The 21,660-nt window shown below is 40.8% G+C and overlaps 1 protein-coding gene across 2 annotated transcripts in view; it reads right to left on the reverse strand.

Moving 5' to 3' along the window:
* Nucleotides 1-13,189, reverse strand: part of FGL1 (fibrinogen like 1) — a 34,474-nt gene extending 21,285 nt beyond the window's left edge. Inside the window, exons 1-3 of one of the 2 annotated variants that reach the window (XM_014576244.4) lie at nt 13,022-13,189; nt 9,389-9,464; nt 721-901 (exon numbers count right to left, since the gene is read on the reverse strand). In XM_014576244.4, coding sequence (XP_014431730.3) covers nt 721-901; nt 9,389-9,454 — 247 coding nt within the window. In that variant the 5' untranslated portion in view covers nt 9,455-9,464; nt 13,022-13,189. The remainder of the gene's footprint in view (nt 1-720; nt 902-9,388; nt 9,465-13,021) is intronic. The other variant, XM_006128438.5, reaches the window with a different exon arrangement.
* Nucleotides 13,190-21,660: the final 8,471 nt, after the last annotated feature.

Genomic DNA, 21,660 nt, shown 5'->3' on the forward strand with positions numbered 1-21,660 from the left:
GGGACTCTTGTACGTTTACTGGAGCTGGGGGGGAATTGGGTTTTAAGCCGGCTCCCCCCTGCACCGCTCTTCTCACCTTATTGCCTCTCTTTCTGATAGAGGCAGCAAGGGAGGGGGGAGGGAAGTGACTAGTCAACTAGTGTGTCGACTAGCCTATAAGCTTTTGCTTATTGGCTAGTCAACTAATCGATTAGTCGCATACATCCCTATCCTGCGAGGGATAAGTGGGCTTGCCCTGTAATAGGTGCTCATGAAAAACAGCAACTTTTATTTTATATTGTGGGAAGCTCCCTCTTGACCACAGCTGCAGCAGTAACACAATGAGGGAAAGGTGGCATTTTGAATAGGTAACTGTTAGGATTCTTATATTTTTATAGGTCACCTTAAAATCTACGCAGAAGACAGCAGGTAGCTAGTACAGATATAGAGCATGGGTGTAATATGTTCCTGGAAAAAAAATCTCATTTTCAAAAAGCATGCTGCATGTTCTACAGCAACTTCAGTTTTAAGGCATAGCTCTATGTAGAATGCATTGCACAATCTGATTTCAAGACAACAAAGGCTGGGGTAACAGCTGAATGCTAGGTCTTGGTGCCACAGTTTCCTGGGAGAATTTTAAAGCATATCTGTAAATGTGAAGTTTCAGTTATATTGGCCCATGAAAACGCGTGCACTAGTTCCAACAAAGACACCATGTGAATAGAAGAAATAAATTCTCACCTGCATATTGTCTTTTTTCTCCTAGATCAATAAAACTGTTTTCATCTTCCTGGTCACTGTATTGAATCTCCTTTTCCTGTAAGAGCTGCACAATTTTTACCTGCTGCTGTTTCACACGATACTCCAGAAGTCTCACCTGAGCCTTGAGTCTGAGCTGCTCTTGAAAACAACTCTGTAGTGTCTAGAGAGGAAAAATGTAGAGTTAACATTTGTCACAGTGATTTTGCATAATTAAACCACTTGATTTAACAACCAGCTCTTATCAATCAATGTGGAAATTGATTAAGATTAGCTTGCCCTATTGCCCCACGTTTATGTAAAGTTACTGACTGTATTACAGCCAGGGTGGCCAACCATCCACCATTATTTTCTCAGGCCTCTATTTAAAAAAAAAAAAAAACTTATTCCATGGAGTCTTTAAATAATAGTCCATTTATATATTTTATATATAAAAAAAAAGTTACACCACTTAGAGAACAGACTTTGTATCCTGGGGATTGATGGTCCGCTCCCACATTAAAATCTGCAGGAGGGGGACTCTGGTGGAGAATGTTACTGTAAGGATCCCTTCATAGAGACTGCCTCTCCCACATCTTTGTCAGAGACAGAGTTTAGTTACCAGACAACAGGTAATGTGGATCTGCCCCAAACCTTGTAGATCCCCAAAGGTCTCAGGAAGTATACTCTGGACACTAGTACTTCTTCAGCTTTGCCATCAAAACTCTGTTATATCAGCCTTTCCTTTAATTTTAGAGTACAAGCTTCTTAAAGCAGGGAATCAGAGCAATGTGTGACATCAAAATCATTCGGGACAAAACCAGCTTAAAGCAAGGCATAGAGAACCATGCCTTCCTACCTAAAGCTATATCTACACTGCATGATTATTTCAAAATAACAGAGTACGTGTCTACACAGCAAGCTGTTATTTCAAAATAATTTTGAAATAATGCTCTTCTTACTCTGGCTTCTGTAACCCTCATTTCACAAGGAGTAAGGGAAGTCGAAGGAAAAGTGTTCTTCCTTCAACTTCTTGCTGTGTAGACAGCGCCAAAAGTTGAGTTAAGGTACTTCGACTTCAGCTATGCAATTAACGTAGCTGAAGTTGCGTATCTTAACTCAACTTTAGGCCATAGCATAGACATATCCATAGCGCATGTCTACACATCAGTGCTAAAGCCGAAATAAGCTATGCAATTGGAGCTGTCAATTGCATAGCTTGTTGAAATAGCTTATTTCGGCTTTTGGCGCTGTTTACACAGCGGGAAGTCTGAGAAAGAGCACTCTTCCTCCAACTTCCTTTACTCCTTGTAAAATGATGGTTACAGGACTTGGAGTAAGAAGTCCTCCAGCTCCACATTATTTTGGCATAATGTCAAAATAACTGCTTGTTACATAGACACCGACCATATTATTTTGGAATAAAATCAGTTATTCAGAAATAACGCTGCTATGTAGACGTAACACTGTGGGGTACCTAAGGGTAAGTGAGTTCACAACACTGCTATTACATTCACAGCATGCACACAGAGAAATTAAATAAAAACAAATTCTCTTGCAGGAAGATTGCAGCATCACAATTCATCTTTTTAGAATTCAGCATGATAACACTCAGTCTGCAGCCCATAACCTGAAAACAGGCTGCTCCCTCAGGATACGTCTATACTGCAACACTATTTTGAAATAACTAGCGCTATTCCAAAATAACTTAGTCTGCATCTACACAGCAGGTAGTTATTTCGAAACAGTGTCAAAATACTGTCAAGCTGGAGGACTTCTTACTCCGAATCCTGCAACCCTCAATGTACGAAAAATAAGAGAAGTCGGAGGAAGAGTGCTCTATTTTGAAATAAGTGTTGTGTAGACACTCCCTATTTCAAAATAAGCTATTTCGAAATAAGATACGCAATTGATGTAGCTCAATTTGCGTAGCTTATTTCAAATTAAGCCCTGCAGCATAGATGCACTTAGGGAGCAGCCTGTTTTCAGGTTATGGGCTGCAGGCTGAGTGTTATCATGCTGAATTCTAAGAAATGAATTGTGATGCTGCAACCTTCCTGCAAGAGAATTTGTTTTTATTTAATTTATCTGTGTACACGCTGTGAATGTAATAGCAGTGTTGTGAACTCACTTAATACTCTTGTAAAAACTTGGGGAAATCAAATTTATTTCCATACTAATTTTGTTCTAGTGAATTTGACAAACATAGTTTCCCTCCAGTACATCCAAATGTAGCACAAACGAGCATGTTTCTCTATAGATTTGTTCCCTTGCTGGTGAATTAACACCATCACACGTTAATATCTGGGCAGCCCTGAGAATAGGATTGTTAATTAAGACACACAACACTCAAGATTCCACAAACTGTGAAGTAAACATATGATTATACTGTAGCTTTAGTTAAAAAGCAGAGGGGCTTTTACTACAGACAATAAAACACTCATATCCATTTTATACAGATATGCCCTATTGTTTCTGTTAAAAAAAAAAGTCCTGTAGAACCATACAAACTTTTATATATATATATATATATATATATATATATATATATAAAAGAGCTTTCATGGGCAAAACTCACTCTCACATATGAGGTAGTGGATTTTCCCCAGGACTTCTCTCTCTCTCTCTTTTAAAGTTACAGATTAACACAGCTACCGCTCTGAGACTCTTGTTCCTAGTAAGCCTCAAGATTGACCAACCTATAGTAGGAGATGGAAAGGAGAGACAAACTAATCTTTCTAAATAACATAAAAAATCACCTCAAATGAGTTTGTTATAATGATTTTTCTTTTAATATTCAGAGTTTTTTCAGATGAGTATTTGTTGCTTCAGGCAAATTGGCTTTATATCACAATCTCAATTACATGCCTTCATTCTGAATGTTTGTGTTGTCTCAGATGTTTGCTTTTTATTTAATTTATTCTCTGTTGTAATCTGGTTTACAATGATGGTTAGCAGCCTGGCACACATGTGGCAGGATGAGGTAGTTTTTCAAGAACCTACTGAAGAATGGAGGGTTTATGACCTTTACTGCATGCACCAGTGTAATGCATTTTTGAAAACTCAAAAAATACCTATTAAGTAAGTTCTGTACTAGCTGGTTGCCTCCACCTAAGCTATGCTGAGCAGGCAGCGGGACCTTTGCCCACAAGAAGGGGGCAGCACAGTTGTGAGCTAGTTGACTAAATCCTAAAACTCATCAGCAGCCACACAAAAACCATCCAGTGGCCTATTAATCCCCAGAACCCTAATTTATTTGAATAGTGCCTTAAAAATCTTTCCCTCCTTCCTGCCCATTAATGCTAGCTATGGCTTTTATATGCAGAAAAACAGCTGTTGCACAGGTGGGCTATGGACTTCTTAGAGCATGTTGGAGGGGAGGGAGAAACTCAAAGAAAAAAGCTGAGAACCCCTCACCTATGGACCTTGTTGGTCAATAATTCTTCCTACAAAATTCTTAGCTATGAATTATGAGAAAAGGTACTTTTTTCAGCTAAAGGGAATAGTCATGTCTTGCCTCACAGCACACAGTTGTGATGGTTTCTTATCTCTTTTGATGTAAGTGTAAAGCATTTATGCTCCCTCTGCTGACTCTTCTTTCAAAAAAGAATTAGATACATTCATGGAGGTTAGGTCCATCAATGGCTATTACCCAGAATGGGTAGGAATGGTGTCCCTAGCCTCTGTTTGTCAGGGGCTGGAATTGGTTGACAGGAGAGGGATCACTTAATGATTAGGTGTTTCTGTTCACTCCCTCTGGGGCATCTGGCATTGGCCACTGTCAGAAGACCAGATACCGAGTTAGATGGACCTTTGGTCTGACCCAGTATGGCCATTCTTATGTTCAACAGCAAAACCCAAAATAATATGAATCAGATTTTCAAAGTGTGCCACATTCCACATACACATAATAGCTTGAATGGCCATGTCAAACAGAGATCTAGCTGCTTAGTCTTCATTCACAGAAGCATTTGCACTCAAATGTGAGTTTTTATAGAAGCAAAATTATGGGTACAAATGTAGAGGGTTTTGAAAAATTAGTCATGCAGGAACTTAATTTTAAAATCATACTATTTTTTGTTTCTATAATACATTTCAAATGAACATTTGAGTGCTTTAAAAATGCATGAATGAAGCTTTTCAACACTCTGGGATGTAGAAAAGTATTATCATAATTTTACAGATGACCTTTTAGTCACATTTGAGGATCAGAACTCCATCCTCCTTCTCCTTGATCTGTCAACAACCTTCAACACAGTCAACCAAATTCTTCTTCTTAAAATCTTGTACTCCCTTGGCTTCTATGACTCTACCCTCTCCTGCTTGTCTTCCTTTTTCTCTAATTTCTAATTCAGCAGGTCCTTCAGAGGATATTCTCAGCTTTCTCAGAGTTCCACAGGACTCTGTCCTTTGTCCCCTTCTATTCTCCCTCTACATCATATTTTTGAGTAATCTCTGTGTGATGGGGTGTATCAACCTGCACTGAAGCTAATAGAGTTGCCTTGGCCCAGCTGACTAAAAGGGCTCCACCCCCACAGCCCTGGAGACTGGCTATAAAGGCTTCTGGAGCAGCTCAGTAAGGGTTGACTGCTGAAGGAGAAGGCGGTACTGAGGGAGCTCCAGGGGAGGAAGCGCAACCAGACCAAGCAGTGGCAGCTGGGCCAAGAGTGCTACCCAAGGAGTCGCAGAACTGGAGTGAGACTATGGGGAATACACCTGTCAGGTACTAGTAGGAAGTAGCCAGGGTGGTGAATTGTTTCCTGAGTGCTCAGTGTCTTGTAGCTGGATTCCCCACTGAGCAATTGGTGGACCTTGCTACTGCTAACAGCGTCCTGGCCTGGGACCTGGTGGAGTTGGAGAGCCTGTGTCCCCCTGTCTCCTCCATACATACCTTGTTTGGGGGAGTTTTCCCTGTGCATATGGACTTAGGCCACTAGGCCGTACTACCCTGAGTAGAAAGACTTAAGCTAATGGACTATAATATTTGGAATAGAGGATCTCATTCCTTTTTTCTCGGTTCTGGTAAGGCCACATCTGGGGTATTGTGTCCAGGTCTGGGCCCCCAATTACAGGAAGGATGTGGATGCATTGGAGAGGGACCAGTGGAGGGCAACCAAAATGATTAGGGAGCTGGAGCATATGACCTACGAAGAGAGGCTGAGGGATTTGGGTCTATTTAGTCTGCAGAAGAGAAGGGTGAGGGGTGATTTGATAGCAGCCTTCAGCTACCTGAAGGGAGGTTCCAAAGAGGCTGGAGAAAGGCTGTTCTCAGTAGTGATGGATGGCAGAACAAGGAGCAATGGTCTCAAGTTGCGGTGGGAGAGGTCCAGTTTGGATATTAAGAAAAACTATTTCACTAGGAGGGGAGTCAGGCACTGGAATGGGTTACCTAGGGAAGTAGTGGAGTCTCCATCCCTAGATGTGTTGAAATCCCGGCTTGACAAAGCCCTATCTGGGTTGATTTAATTGGGATTGGTCCTGCCTTGGGCAAGGGGCTGGACTTGATGGCCTAAGATCTCTTCCAGCTCTATGATTCTATACATAGACTAGGGCCATCAGGCCAGAAGACCCTGACCAGGGAGTCATGGGTACAGACTGAGGCTGTTGACCTGTCCTGTAAATTGATTTGGTGATGCTTAAGTTGCTCAATCAAAAGAAATTAGGTTCAGGGGGACTCCAAGGGGTAGTCGCCCCTTGACTGTCACTCATGAACACCAATTTAACTACTATCTCTACAACTTAGAGAACTGCCTCTCTGCTCCAGACCTGTCTCTTTGTGTCCAAACTAAAGCCTCAGCTTTTCTCAGGGTTTCACGTGAAATAATCTTAGCAAACTGAGCTACATCAATTGCGTAGCTTATTTTAAAATTGAAACGGGGAGTGTCTACACAGCACTTATTTCAAAATAGAGCACTCTTCCTCCGACTTCCCTTACTCCTCATACAATGAGGGTTACAAGAGTTGGAGTAAGAAGTCCTCCAGCTTGACAATATTTTGACATTATTTTGAAATAACTGCCTGCTGTGTAGGTGCGGACTAAGTTATTTCAAAATATTGCTAGTTATTTTGATATAATGCTGCTGTGTAGATGCACCCTCAGTGTCAGGACTGGGTGCAGGAGAGTCTCCATATATGGCTCAGTCACCAAGCTGCAGTCAGAAAATGAATAGTACAATCAGTGTCAAGCCAGATCATGCTGAGTTGCAGACAGGAGACAAGCAGCTTCAAGGTCAGATCAGGCAGTCAGGATGCAAGGAAATCAGGGTCAGGTGCTGAGTGGCAGACAGGAGGCAAGTAGCAGAGTCTGTGGTTCAAAGGGAGGCAAGGCCTGTAGCAGAAGCATACAAATTGTATGGATCATTGCTCAGACAGATTGCCATAATGACTTCCTTGTTTATATACCAGCACGAGCCAATCAGTGGGCTGTGGGAGGGATGTTACTCAGGCCTTTCTGGGGGTCTCACAGCATGCAGTTTCACAGACTCCCTTAGCAGAAACCTAGCATGAGCTTCCTACAGTGATGTGAAATTGATGTCAGCATGGAATACACACAGAGCCAGGATATAGTTCAAGAAATTCTTTTGCTTTGTGTCTCAATTATAGTAAAAACTGGCACCTTCTACATCATAATACCCTTGGTGCAAGAGATTAATGATCCCCTTCTTGGTGGATACTAGGTTCCGATCAAAGGATCATAAGCAGTGTTAGAACAACGAGAAGTCCTGTGACACCGTATAGACTAACAGATTTATTGGAGCAGAAGCTTTCGTGGGCAAAGACCTATGAAAGCTTATGTGCCGATAAATTGGTTAGTCTGAATCCGTAAGAACAACGAGAAGTCCTGTGGCACCCTATAAACTAACACAGTTAGCTGTTCATAAGCAGTGTTGAACAGCTAGTAACATAATAAGGAACTGAATGACAAGAAAAGAGAATAAAAACATCTGTCTAGCTAGGCATGAACAGTACTAACTCTTAAATTTTTGGTTTCTCTTTCTTGCTGAACTCCAAACAGGCGTTGTAAGGATTTGTTAATGAGACAAATATTATTGCTGCTCATATCTGGAATACCAGACTGATTCCCCATGAGGATAATCACAAACCAGTTCTATAACTTTAATGTGGATCAATATGTCTCTCAGATGTGTGGATTCAGGACCTGTTATTCCAGCTTTATCCAGGATAACTTCACAGAAAAGACTGGAGTTATGCCAGTGTAGAAGTAGAGTAATGAAATGGTAACTCTGGCCCCAGACAGATTGTTTTTCCTTTTCTTTCTTTAGTCTATACATGAATCCAAGTTAAAATATTACCATACTATAATAGAGAAATGTTATTTTGGTGGTAGCTCTGTCTCTAGTGGATAGTACTGACACTGATTTAAACCAGATTGAACATAGCCTCTTCTGTCTGCTTTAATGACTACAGTTGTTTATACTATATATTTAGAAGGAATTATTTAAGGCTTTTGACAGCTTTAGTTTGACACACTGTCCCATATTTAACCCAGTAGTTGCTGTTACTAATATGCATATGTACCCTTTATTTTCTTTACTTTGTAACTCTTTAGGAACGCTAACATCTTTCCAGCAAAACACTACGGCTACGACTACACTGCAGGCTTTTTGCGCTAGAATGAGAGTACTTGCGCAAAAACTTGCAGAGCGTCTACACTGCACGTACGTTCTTGCGCAAGTAAACTTATAGTACAGCATCAGAAAACAGGGCTTCTTCCAGAAGAGTTATTCCTCTTCCCAGGAGGAATAAGCCCTCTTGAGCAAGAGCTCTTCCACAAGAACGCAATGTAGACAGGCAAGATGAATTTCTTTCGCAAGAAAGCCCTATGGCTAAAATGGCCATTAGAGCTTTCTTGCGAAAGAGTGTCTACACTGCCATGTATGCTCTTGTGCAAAAGCACATCTTTTGAGCAAAAGCGCATGGCAGTGTGGACATGCTCTTGTGGAAGACTTTTTGCACAAGAACTCTTGCGCAAAACAGTTCTTGCGCAAGAAGCCTGCAGTGCAGACGTAGCCTACTTGAAACTGGGCTAAGGACTTAAAGGACCTTTCACAGAATTGTTCATTTTATATGTTCCAAATGAGATGAAACAGTGTGCATCCCTGAAATTATGAAAACCCTGGTTATAAGGTTTAGAGGTCTCCCAGTTTATTCACCTCAAAGTAAGCCAGAGTCCAGAAGCTTCCCACTGAAAACTAAAAGAAAGAAAATGGATTTGTTGCTATTATTTCCCCCCTATTGCAGCCAGTGCACTTGCACAAAACTAAAGCAAATCTAAATCTCCCCTGTTGTTTGTTTTAATTTTTGTGTATTTCCACCCTACTAACTGTCAGCCAAAACTAGAAATGGAAGTGCCAGAATACAGAAATTTGACAAAATTCTAGCCCAGCCACAACAGAAAGTATTGCCCCAGAAGTCCCCTCTCAGAAAGCTCAATCCAAGAGACTTTCAAATCCAAGAAATGTGGCTAATTTGGATGTTTATGTTGCCCAAACTTCTGGGTGCTCCTCCAAACTATCCCTATGAACTTTTAGAAGTTAACCCATTGCTAGAGGAAAAATTAGACATCAGAATAATGCAGATGAAGTCAAGAAAAAGTTACACTGTTAGAAATAAAGTCATTATAAATATGATTACAATTAGTAAAACTTACCGAGTTGCCAATGACCATTATTAAACAATTTGCAAGTACAAAATTAAACAGTTTCAAAATCTTCATTCTGAGGAAACTGCAAACAAAAAAACAAAACAATGAAATCCTGAAAGTAACCTTTTCACTATATTTAAAATAAGTAGGAAAAACTATTTTGGGGTCAGAGCAGAAAATTCTAGACTCTCTTCATATATCATGAACAAGCAACAAAAGTAGCATAAAATCATCCCCCCACCCCTTAACATGTCACTTTTAATACATCTGCCACATAATTATTTTTAGAAGTATCTAGAATCGAAACTGTGTCATATTTAACTTCTATTCCACTGATGACAAGAGTATGGTTGCTTGGAGTTCCCAAAAATTAAAGTTTTAATTAAAGATTATATTAAGTGATGAAACATCTCGGAACACATACAACCAAAACTGGCTACTCTACATAAGAACTGCATTTGAAAAAAATTGCTGGGAATATGTTGTACTATACAATATATGAAATTTTCAACTGCTTTACTTGAGTTGTATTCTAATATCATAGTATAATATAAGATCATAATGTCATCATAGCTCAACATTAATAAAATTAGCCTCACAATTTCATGTAAAGTAAGTAATAGAGATGTAGCCATGTTAGTCTGGTCTTGCTGAAACAAAAGACAGGACTATGCAGCACTTTAAAGACTAACAAGATGGTTCATTAGATGATGAGCTTTCGTGGGCCAGACCCACTTCCTCAGATCAAATTGTGGCAGAAAATTGGCATAACCATATATACCATATCACTAATCAGGAGTGATGAGGTAATTAATTACACATTATAAAGACAGCTTCCCCACTTATCACCCCTGATTAGCCATTCATTTACTTACAAACAGCTATTACCTCTCTCCCTCGACCCACCTTCTGTTCTAAATCTGATTTGTCAGTTTAATAATGTGTTTGCTTTTTTTATTGTATTCCTTTGGTATATATGGTCATGCCATTTCTCTTTCAGAATATGATCTGAGGAAGTGGGTCTGGCCCACGAAAGCTCATCACCTATTAAACCATCTTGTTAGTCTTTAAAGTGCTACATAGTTCTGTCTTTTGTCTTCTCATCACTGTTAGAGATGACCCATGTCCATTCTGATTTAATTAGCACTGAGGTCATATTGCTATCCCTTCCTTTTTCTTTTTTTTTCTCTTCAGCATACGAGTGAATTGTAGCTCACAAAAGCTTATGCCCTAATAAATTTGTTAGTCTTCACAGTGTCACCCAACTGATTGTTGTTTTTGCTGACACAGACTAACATGGCTATCCCTCTGAAATCTGTTGAGAAGATCACTAATTTTAAATGGAAACTCTTTCATGGAAAGGTGCACAAAGACTGGAGTTGGAAACTCAATGGAATACAACTCTGTCTATATCAGCTCTAGCACAGCCAGGAAAGGGGTCAATGGTAAGATCACTGGTATAAAATATGCCTCTTTGGCTTTGCTTCCTTATATTTTATTTCTTCTTATTTCAAATACATGTAAGATAAATGAGATCACTTATGAATCCAGGTTGCGGAATTGGGCATTTAATGTGTAATGTAACTGCTCCTATTGTGCCTAAATGTCCCTTGCAATATAACTTGCAGCAGGATCCTGTAGCCTCACTGATTTTTATTAACAAAAGGTCATGGTTCAGGATTAGCTATAATTTTGACCTCTCTGTCTTTCAGGTTGGATTTATGTGATTCTGCCCACTTTTAGACTAGGTTTGCAAGTTACAGATTCTGTTCCCTTAGCTGGCTCAACCAAGTTTGGCACCTGTTCAAAACTTCCTTTCAGAGTGGTGACCTGTATGAAAATGCAGTGACAGACACCTTCTTCAAAACAAATTATTTATTGAGTCATAGAAACATAACAATCAGAGAGAAAATGGACTGCCAGAGACACTAGAGTGTCTATGGGCACTATCTATGAAACCATGATGAGACTGTTACAGTGATCAAGGAGTTCATATTAGACATTGGCTTACTGAAATCTAATTATAGCCATACCACCAGTTTGGGATGTTGTCCCTGTTTTGACAGTTTGCCCTGAGGTTAGCACTCACAATCATGAGCCACTCCAGATAACCTGAGAGGCTATATCTTGAAGCTAATCTCCTTGCCTAGTTAAACAGTTAAATTCATTTTACATAGCTATTTAAACTTAATAAGAAATGCCCTTACAAGGTAAAACAATTCATCAAGAAAGTATCTCCCTACACTAGAGTCAATGATTACAAATAAATATTCACATATTAAAACAGCAAGCAAATATATTTATTCCAATAAAGCTGCCACATTATTAAATAACTATGCATAACACAGTTGAAATCAGTCACGTGATTTTAGTGAATATTTTTCTGTTGCTGACTTCAGTGACTCCAAAAAGATAATGTGCTGAATAATTATAAAGATTTTCCCTTTAACAACATTTGCCCATAAAGAAAACAGAAATTATACATATAAGAGCTCTTCCCCCAAAAGCCCTTCACAGTTAATGACAGATCTTTCCGATTCACTGTCCTCAATCTTCCACATAGCATGAAGAGCCACATGTGAAGACAAAAACTTAAAGAAAGTTGTTCTTATCTGAAGGCACAGATTAGTAGCACGAGAGGCAAAGGAGAATCATCGTTAGGTAAAGCAGCATTAAGGATTATAGCAAAAACTTGATGTTCCATCCATGAGAAGATAATAGTACCCATACACTGTAATTAAGATATTGCAGGGAGAAGAATATGGCTCTCTGGGTGATTTTAAACTATTTCTCTGAAGAAGCAGTAGTAACAGCCACCCATTGCTACTGTCACCACCATCAGGTAGGTGTATTTAAACTGCCTTCTTCCATGCCATCCTTATGCATTGAATTTCCTCCCACTGTTTATGTCGGACTTTCCCTCAGTTCAAATGCCTCCTAAAATTGACTTATCCTTGAATGTCCTTCGATGGTAATCTACCAAATAGACATTAATACCATAAAAAAACCTGCACTGCTAAAATATTGAACTCGCAACATGTGGTTTAGTTTTGTTTTTGCCTCCCTGAATTCTGTAGATTGTAAGCTATGTGAGGTTTGTGCTGATCATCTGTGTATGTACAGTGCCAAGAACAACTAAACATATAAAATAATAATAAGCAAGAATCTTTGCAGGGAAGTGAAGTTTCCTGCCAGAAATGTAAATTGGTCAGTATATGACTTGCAGGAAAATATTTTTCTCCTTTCATTCTTAAGAAATATTAAAAGTGAAACCGCTTTCATGAACAAAGTAATAATTACTCCATTATTCAAGCTCTGCACTGTTTTATATTAGGTAATCATATCTATGGAAATACACCTAATTTTTCTGAAATACAGTCAATCATTTAGCCCATTAAAAGATCTAAAACAGTCTTGCCATAGTTTGTACATCAATGTATTAAAATATATTTTATGACTACAGATTGTAATTTAGAGTTTATTGAATAACATAACTTTTAGCAAAATATCTAGATCCACCCTTAATATCACACCATTAGAGATCATTAAAACAAAACATTATTGCTTCAAAAAGTCAGTTTTTACTCAGCTCTGTAGAAAGCACCCCAAATCCTTGCTTACAACCTCAAGCCCACCTACCATCTTTACCTTTACTCTAGACACAACTTTTGATAGTTAAATCTTCCTAGCTGATGCAAAAAAATCCACAGCCTTTTCCAGAGCAAGATTGGTTTTGCTATTAAATTCTGTAATGTTGAAACTTAAGTCTCTAATGAGTCAGTGGGCAGGAATGTTGCTGAGGAGTTGCTATTATCAGGGCTAACTAAATTGCAACACAGGAAAGAGAAGACTATAATATAGTTCATAATATAAACAGAGAAAGAAAGAGTGATTCTTTTCTTTTTTATGGCTCTGATTCAGGAAAGCATTATTCATCAGGACAGCACATCAGCACATATGTAACATTAAGCACATGCTTTCGTGAATCAGGATCTAAATGTGTTTGTTTTCAGAAACACACAAGAATGTTTAACATACTGAATCAATAGGTTAAAAAGATTAATTCAGAACTATGTAGTAGATTACATGGCAGAGCTGAGAGAATAAAGAATGTCTGCAAAAACACACAAAGTAATATAGAGAGAGACAAGTGGGCTAGAGACAGACATGTAGTTGATAAAAGGCAGGACATTCTAAGGACAATGGACTTTCACAGGGAAAGTTTATTATTGTTTTAGTGATATCTTATAAACACGCATGAACCTACTGACTTTAGGATATAGTCCTACTGCTATGGACTAATTTAGGGCAGGACAAACATATTCTATATTCAGATAAATTGAATTTGTTTTGACTGTTGGCACTTCACTTTTATTGACTTTTCAAGAATAGCACAGCAAATTAGTGCACTAGTAAGCACACTTTTGGAAAGAAACTATAAAAATATTAAGGAACATTCAGGGAAAGTAATTTTGGACTCAAATATGAATATTTTCACTGACAATCTAATTTTAAGGTTAACAACTTATCCACTCAGAAGCAAAATCATGCTATATAAGCCAGATTCTAATAAAACTAACTAACACAGCTCCAATTTTGAATGGCAAATGTTAAATATCTACAATAAAATGACCATGAATGACTTGGATAAAGAATCATTGAGAGACAATATTCTGCAAGGCATTTTAAGTAGCAAATAAAGAAGAGAAAAATGATGCTTAACATAGAAGACTTCTGTTACTAGAAGAACTCCATTACCTAGCAGCCAAAGGTACAAAGAGATATGGTGGCTGAAAGCTGAAGCTAGAAAACTTTAGAATGGAAAACATGCCCACCATTTTTAATTCTGAGTAATTCATCATTAAAACAGCTTATCAAGGGAGCCGCTATCACCTGCAGTCTTTACGATTGCATGTCTTTCTAAAAGATATGCTTTGGTTCCACCACAAGTTATTGGGATCAGTGTAGAATTTACTGCATGAAATTCAATGATCTGTTATGCAGGAGGTCAGGCTAGATAACTATCACAAGGGTGCCATGAGGTACTTAGATACTATGGAAATGGGAACCATTTAAGTATCAGAGAAAGAAAGATCACAATAATCTCTTATCTTGAGAGAGGGCTAAAATCTAGATCCTTATATGTATCTGGATGCCTAATTCCCTTGGACTGGAGTTAGGCCCCTATATATCTGAGAATCCAGGCCTGGACTCTCAACTAGTGTAAACTGACTAAGCTTCATAGACTTCAGTGAGACTATGCAAGTTTTGACCACCCAAGTCGATGAATAAGCTACTCTTGGACAACTTATAACCAGACATGTAAGAGAATTTGTCAAATACCATGAATTAGTCACTCATCTCTCAGCTCATTTCTAAAAAAACTATTATAAAAAAATGTATTGCTGTTGCTCATTTTTATGTTAAACCATGTAAAACTTAAAACTTCCTCTGTGCATGGTGACATCAGTGAATTGATAGTCAACTTCAAGGCCAGTAGAACTGTAAAAATCCACTCTATTTTCCTACATGGATGTTTAAAAGAAATTAATTATAGAAAGTGGAGGATCCTTCATCATTTTAGTAGCCCATGTTAGCTAGACTGCTATGGCTGCTGCATATTTTATCTGGCAGAATTACAAGAGCATGTAAAATCAGTATATCCCAAATAGTGGGTTCATAAAGTCAGTCCTGTGTCACTCAAATGAGCCTGAAAGCAGACAAGAATTTGTATTGTATACTTAACTGTTAGGAAGGTTTTTTCCCCTGATAAACTATAATGTAGATAGTAAGCACCATATATGAAAAGCTTCATCTCTTCTGATGTGGCTTTGAGCTTAGGAAGTTTCAAATCACCTTCAGCTGTAATGTAAAAACACCAACGGGTCAATATTTATACAGCCATGAAATGGTAGCTCTGTGCATGCTGAAATTTACTTTCATTCCATCTGTTTTGAGTTAATTTTGTTACACAATTCATGGCTTTTTTGTTTTTGGAATGTCCAGGATAAATAGAAAACATAATGGACTTGATTCTAAAATTGGCTAAAACCACATTTTAAATGTGTCCTAAGGATGTACAGAATTGTACATCCAACATAAGGATACTCAGATGGTCTTACATGCATATGCTAAGTCACTAACAAAAATGCCTTTATAAGAAATGGCTAGTTTGGTAGTTTAGCTGAAGATTATATTTTAAAATTGTGCTTTACTTTGAATGCAGAAAATATGATTAATCAAATCAAAAAGATCTTTTCCTTTCCTAACTATTTTTGTATTTTTGATTAATGTATTTTTCAGTATTTTGCACCATTAATGATTTGTTGCTTTTACCACTTCTATGCAATATTCATGTTGAAAAAGCAAATTTATTTACAACTAATACAGCACTTAATTTAAATCAAGGATCAGCCAGTTTCAGCTTTTTCTCCCCTATTAACTTAAACTCAAAGTAAGTCTAATTTTTAATAGCTTTTAAATTTTGCATGTACAAGCTAGATTAGAGAATGACTTGACAAATTAGCCCCCTTTTTTGTGTCTGTAGTCATTTATGCCACCCCCTCTAGCATGGGCGACTGCTGAGGAGGAATTCAGGGGTGTCACTGGTCATGTGATGGCCCCTCCATGTGACTCCTCCCTGTGTCACCCAGCTTGGGAGAGGGCCCGGACAACCCTCTCTCTACCCCCTTCCTGCCTCTTCCCCCAACTCCCCTCCCCAAGTGACACAACCTGAGAGATTAGTGGAGGTCTGGCACCAGCAGCAGGGGTCAGGCCCTCCCCTGCACTCACTGGCAACAATGGGGCTGTGTCTACATTGGCGTGATCTTGCACAAAAGCAGCCGCTTTTGCACAAAAACTTGCTGCCTGTCTACGCTGGCCGCGAGTTCTTGCGCAAGTACACTGGCATTCTAATGTATGAAATCAGTGCTTCTTGTGCAAGAACTCTGATGCTCCCGCTCAGGAATAAGCCCTCTTGTGCAACTGTACTTGCGCAAGAAGCCAGTGTAGACAGGCAACATGAATTTCTTGCGTAAGAAAGCCCTGTGGTTAAAATGGCCATCAAAGCTTTCTTGTGTCTACACTGGCATGGATGCTCTTGCGCAAAAGCACATCTCTTGCACAAACGCACATGCCAGTGTAGATGCTCTCTTCTTGTGCAAGAACATGCCAGTGTAGATGTAGCCCAGGAGTGGGAGTGTGGGGGGAGAAGTGGAGGGATGTAGCCTTAGCTGTTGGCTGTGTTGCTCAGGAGAAGGGCAGGATCACTCCCTACACTTCCCGGTAGGAAATGGAGTGATGCAGCTGGGAGCCACGTCCCTCCAATTCCCTCCAATGCTGCCAGTGAGTACAGAGGGGGCCCAACCCCTGCTGTGAGTGCCAGGCCACCCCAGAGACTCTGATGCCTTGCCTCTCCACATTGTTTGCTCCCTAGTGGGCCTGTAAGCATCATCCCTGCCCTCCAACTATGCATACTATATCTCAGCTCTGAAGGCAATGCTACCCACAGAAGTAAAGATGGCACCTCATTATCATCCTTACTTCTCTGATGTTGCTGCCAGTTTGGGGGGCTAACAGCTGGAACACCTCCATTTGGGGTGGTGGGAAGCAAAGGAAGGAGACCCTGAGCTCAGGCTGCCTCCTAGTGAGGGACTGAAAATGAAGGGAAAGAGAGCCCAAGCCCAGGCAGCTTCCCACTGAGGGACTTGGAAGATGAGGTCGGAAGGAAAGACCATGCCCACGTGGCAGAACTCCAGCTGTCAGCCCCGGCCTGGGGGGGACGGATGTTCTGGCTTTCCACTTTATTCTCATCTCCCAGGTAGTATTGACTCCTCTGCATGATACCTAGAGCTGACAGCCAAAAAAGAAGGGAGGAAAAAACCCACCATCCATGCTTCCCTTGACACATATCCATGCCTTCCTTGGCAGGCAAACCCCATAGTTTGGGAACCCTGCTTCAGCTTGTACAAGGTCTCATTTTGAGTCATATATATGCTACCCTGTCATTCAAGAGGATGAGTAGAAAGTCGAAGTCCTTCATATGTGACTGAAAGTACCCATCAATCAGATACACTTTTTAAGTAGCTAAATAGAGTAATTAACTCTTAATACTCCATATGGTATTTTAGAGTCATATTTATGAAAAACAGCATTCTTTGTGCTTACTGCAGGGTCATATGGCTCCCAAAGTCTTAATACAGTATTACTGTTTCTTTTTAGTGCTGATCTATGCATATGGTAAGTAATGATTTATGAAGAATCTACTTTAAATGGGGATTGTGTGGAGACTCTGAAACTGCTTTGCATAGAGGGGGGTTGCAGCAATTCAGTTATGAAATCAGTTAGAAAACATCAACTTAAGGCAGGCTTGCTGGTGCACAATGCGTGCAGACCAGCTCTCACTGCTGCTGAACTGAAATTAAAATGCTTCCCAAGTGCACAAACTCAGTAGAAACTGATAATGTGCTAAAGTGGTTTAAGTTATGTCAATATGGCCGTGTCCAGACTCAGGGGTTTTTTCGGGAAAAGTAGCCTTTTCCCGAAAAAACTTCCCCTGCGTCCAGACTCAAGCCGCGTTCTTTCGAAATTATTTCGAAAGAACGCGGCTTTTCTTTCGATGGCGGTAAACCTCGTTTCACGAGGAAGAACGCCTTCTTTCGAAAGTTCCTCTTTCGAAAGAAGGCGTTCTTCAATGTAAAGAGGCCGTCTTCGAAAGAGAGCATCCAGACTCGCTGGGTGCTCTCTTTCGAAAAAGCGGATTTCTCTTTCGAAAGATCCGCCTGCAGTCTAGACGCGATCTTTTGAAAGAGGCTCTTTCGAAAGATGCTTTCGAAAGAGCCTCTTTCGAAAGAAGCCTGCAGTCTAGACATAGCCTATGTGACTGCAAATAAGTGGTAATACATCTGTAGTGATAGCTGGAAAAAGCAGGAGGGTGAAACCTCCCCCCAGAAAACACAAAGCACTGCCCTCAGTAGTTCTGTCTAACTACTATTGTATGATTTCTCCATCCCCACAGTTTGAAGGTTACACTTAAGTGCCATATTTACTTACTCAGAAATGTGGAAGTAAAGCTAAGCTTTACATTGCAGAGCTTGCATCATGTGTAACCTCTAAGATTTACTTCACCATTAAATTTGGCCCATAGTCTTTAAGTTAAATGGTAGCATCACTGGAAAAAAAACATATGGTACATATTTCCATGGAGATTAAATTGACACTTCTTAGTGCTGAATACTAGCTTCCTTGACTAGACTTCTTTCAGAAATAGAATGGGTTACTCCCTCAGCCCTCCTCCCCCATCAGTTTAACACAATGCTACCCTCTTTAGCCAATATTCAGGAAGCTGCAAGTTGTTTCCATTAGGAACAGAAATTGATGATGAAATCAGGCATTATTTACCAAGAAAACATGTACATAACGTACTGTTTTCCTCAATGTTTGGAATGAAACTACAGGAAACTGTTTTTGCTCACAGCTCCAAATCTTTTCTTAGCCAGAACTTTAATAAAAAAACTCTGAGTTTGTTCTAAGGGTCATGCTGCAAGTGCTTCTCTGGCTGTCTTTTGGGCTTCCTTGCTGCTTTGTTTGGGGGTTTTCATGGTATTTCTGACTAGGGATGTTAAAAGCTGTTCAATATTGTAACTGTGTAACCGCTAAAAATCTTAGTGGTTACACATGATGCAAGCTGTGCAATGTAAAGCTTAGTTTTATACTGCAGAGCCCACAAGAAACCACCTCCCTGAAAGAGGAGCAGGCAGCTTTTGCCTACTTGGCTTCTGGGAAGGAGGCTTTGCTGTCCTGCCACAGGGAAGCTACATCCCTGGGAACCAGTTGAATTTAATGGAGACCATTAATCAGTAAGAATCAGCTTATTGGTCAAATGGTTAGTTGGTTAAACTCTAACATCCCTATTTCTGACCCTTCTCTCTCTCCTTCTTGCACAAAGATCTGTCTAACTATATGCAGCCCCCTTTGTGTTTGCATTCAGATCTCAAGGAAAACCATTTAAACTTCAAGGCTCAACACCTATTCTAACCTTCAAATGGCTCCTGTTTCAAATGTCTATTCCATGAAGGAGCTTAATTGTTTTTTTACATTTATCCTGAATAAAGAGCAGCTGTTACATCAACACTATGATCACAGCAGTAAATGGGCAGGGCATGCTGCACTGCTCAGCTATAGGCAGTTTTGGTAAGAGACCAATGGGCATTGGGACATAGTACTGAGGGCTAGGCTGTAGAATAGGTTAGCAATTTCTAATAGCACAAAACTGAACATCCTTGCTTTTCTCCCAGGCCCTGCTCCAACTCACTCCACCCCTCCTCCTCCTTCCCATGTTCTTCCCAACTTGACTCACTTTTACTAGGGTGGGGCTAGAGATGTTAAAAAGGTTAACCAGTTAGACAGCACTTCACCAGTTAAATGCTTTAACTTAAGGATTGCTATCTGTCCCCTCCGCAGCCACGGGGGTCCCATCATCTAGCCCACGATGGCCAAGGCTGCTCCAGCCCAGTACGTCCGGCCACCCCAACAGCAAAGTTAACCGGCAAGGGCTAGTTAACCCATAAGCATATTGGTAAGTCTCATGCTCACCAGTAAGCATACTGGTTAACTGGAACCATTAACATCCCTAGCTAGGAATTGGAGTGTGAAAAGGAATGAAGATTCCAGCTAGGTTTGTGGGCTCTAAGGTGAGGTTGGAGATGAGGGGCCTCTGGGCAGGGACCAAGAGTTTTGGAATGTGGATTCTGGGCTGGGGTGCAGAAGGGGGAGTGTGGGTTCTGTTGTAGGGTTGGAGATGAGTAGTTTGGGATACTGGAGGAGGCTCAGGGATGAAGCCAAGGAGTTTGGAGTATGAGATGAGTGCAGGCCCTGGGATGAAGTTGGGGAGCGGGTAAGAGCTCAAGGTTGGGGTAGGGGGCTGGTGTATGTGTGGAAGGGTAAAGACTCCAGCTGGGGATGAAGGTGCTGGGATGGGACCAGGGATGAGAGATTTGGGGTGAAAGAGGGGGCTCTGAGCTGGCAGCAAGGCATTTGGAGTGTGGGAGGAGGCTCAGGGGTGAGACAGCAGGTTGGGATCGCAGGAGAAGGTTTGGGGTACAGGCTCCAGGTGGTAAAAAATATAGCTACTAAGCAAAGAGGCAGTCAGGTGGCTCTCCCAGGTACCTGCACCTGCAAGCACCACTCATGCAGCTCCCATTAGTTGTGGTGCCCAACAAATGGAGATGTGAAGCCTGAGCTGGGGGCAGGAACAGCAAGCAGAACCTCATGACTACACCTGTGCCTAGGAGTCAGACATGTTGGCCTAGGAGCCTTCATCCCCATCTCAAGCCCCCACCTGTACCTGTGCAGAGAAGCCAGACATCCAGGAGCTATATGGAGTCAGGGCTAATAAGGAGCTTTCCTTAGCCCTGCTGTGCTGCAAACCAGACTTTAGTGGCCCAGCCAGCAGGGCCCCTTTTCAACCAGGCATTCTGACTGAAAATGAGCTGCCTGGCAAACCCAGTGTAGGGAAGGAGTCTAGTGGGCTAAAATAGCAGGTAGAGTACAGCTACTGCATGGGGGGCAGGACTAGTGGCTGGATGAGCAGCTAGATACTAGGGCACACTAGCTGGATATGGGACAGTCGCTTTTTGTGGGGCAGAGTACATGGGGAGGCAGTCTCTTGGTGGGAGCAGTCCCTTGGGAGGCTCTTCTGAGTGCCTGGGGATGCTGGAGAGGGCAGTCCCTATGGGTGGTGGGGGTGTTCTGCTTTGGACAGCACACCTGGTTCAGCAGGGCAGGCACGTGTGCCAGCCCAGTGTTGGGGGATTTTGGGTGGTGGTCTCAGGTAGGCTGGGTGATGGGGGATATTCCCAAGCTGGGAACTGTTCCTGGGTGGGTGTCTGGGTATATGTGGGACAGTTGCTAACTGGGTACATTGGCAGTAGTCTCTTCTGGGCCAGTGCCCTACGCCTGACAGGGATCCCCTTTGTTGCAGGCAGGCTCCACAGCTGCACTATCTGAGGCACAGTCCAGCTACACCATCAACAGCAACATGGAGTTAGGATGGCAATATATTATGCCATGCCACCATTACAGTAAATTAATTTTTAACAATTTATGTTTTGACTTATTTAGCTAATTTAAAATGTTCTTGGTAGATATTTGCTTGTCTTGAAATGAAAGATACTATATTAATTTAAATTGCACTGCTGTCATAATGAATACCAAACCTTTTTCTTTTTGGTAAATGTACTGCTAGTATATATATTGTGTGGATGTGGCCCATAATGATA

This window comes from Pelodiscus sinensis, chromosome 4 (genome assembly GCF_052426305.1).
Source record: "Pelodiscus sinensis isolate ZL-2025 chromosome 4, ASM5242630v1, whole genome shotgun sequence".
Lineage (NCBI taxonomy): Eukaryota > Metazoa > Chordata > Testudines > Trionychidae > Pelodiscus > Pelodiscus sinensis.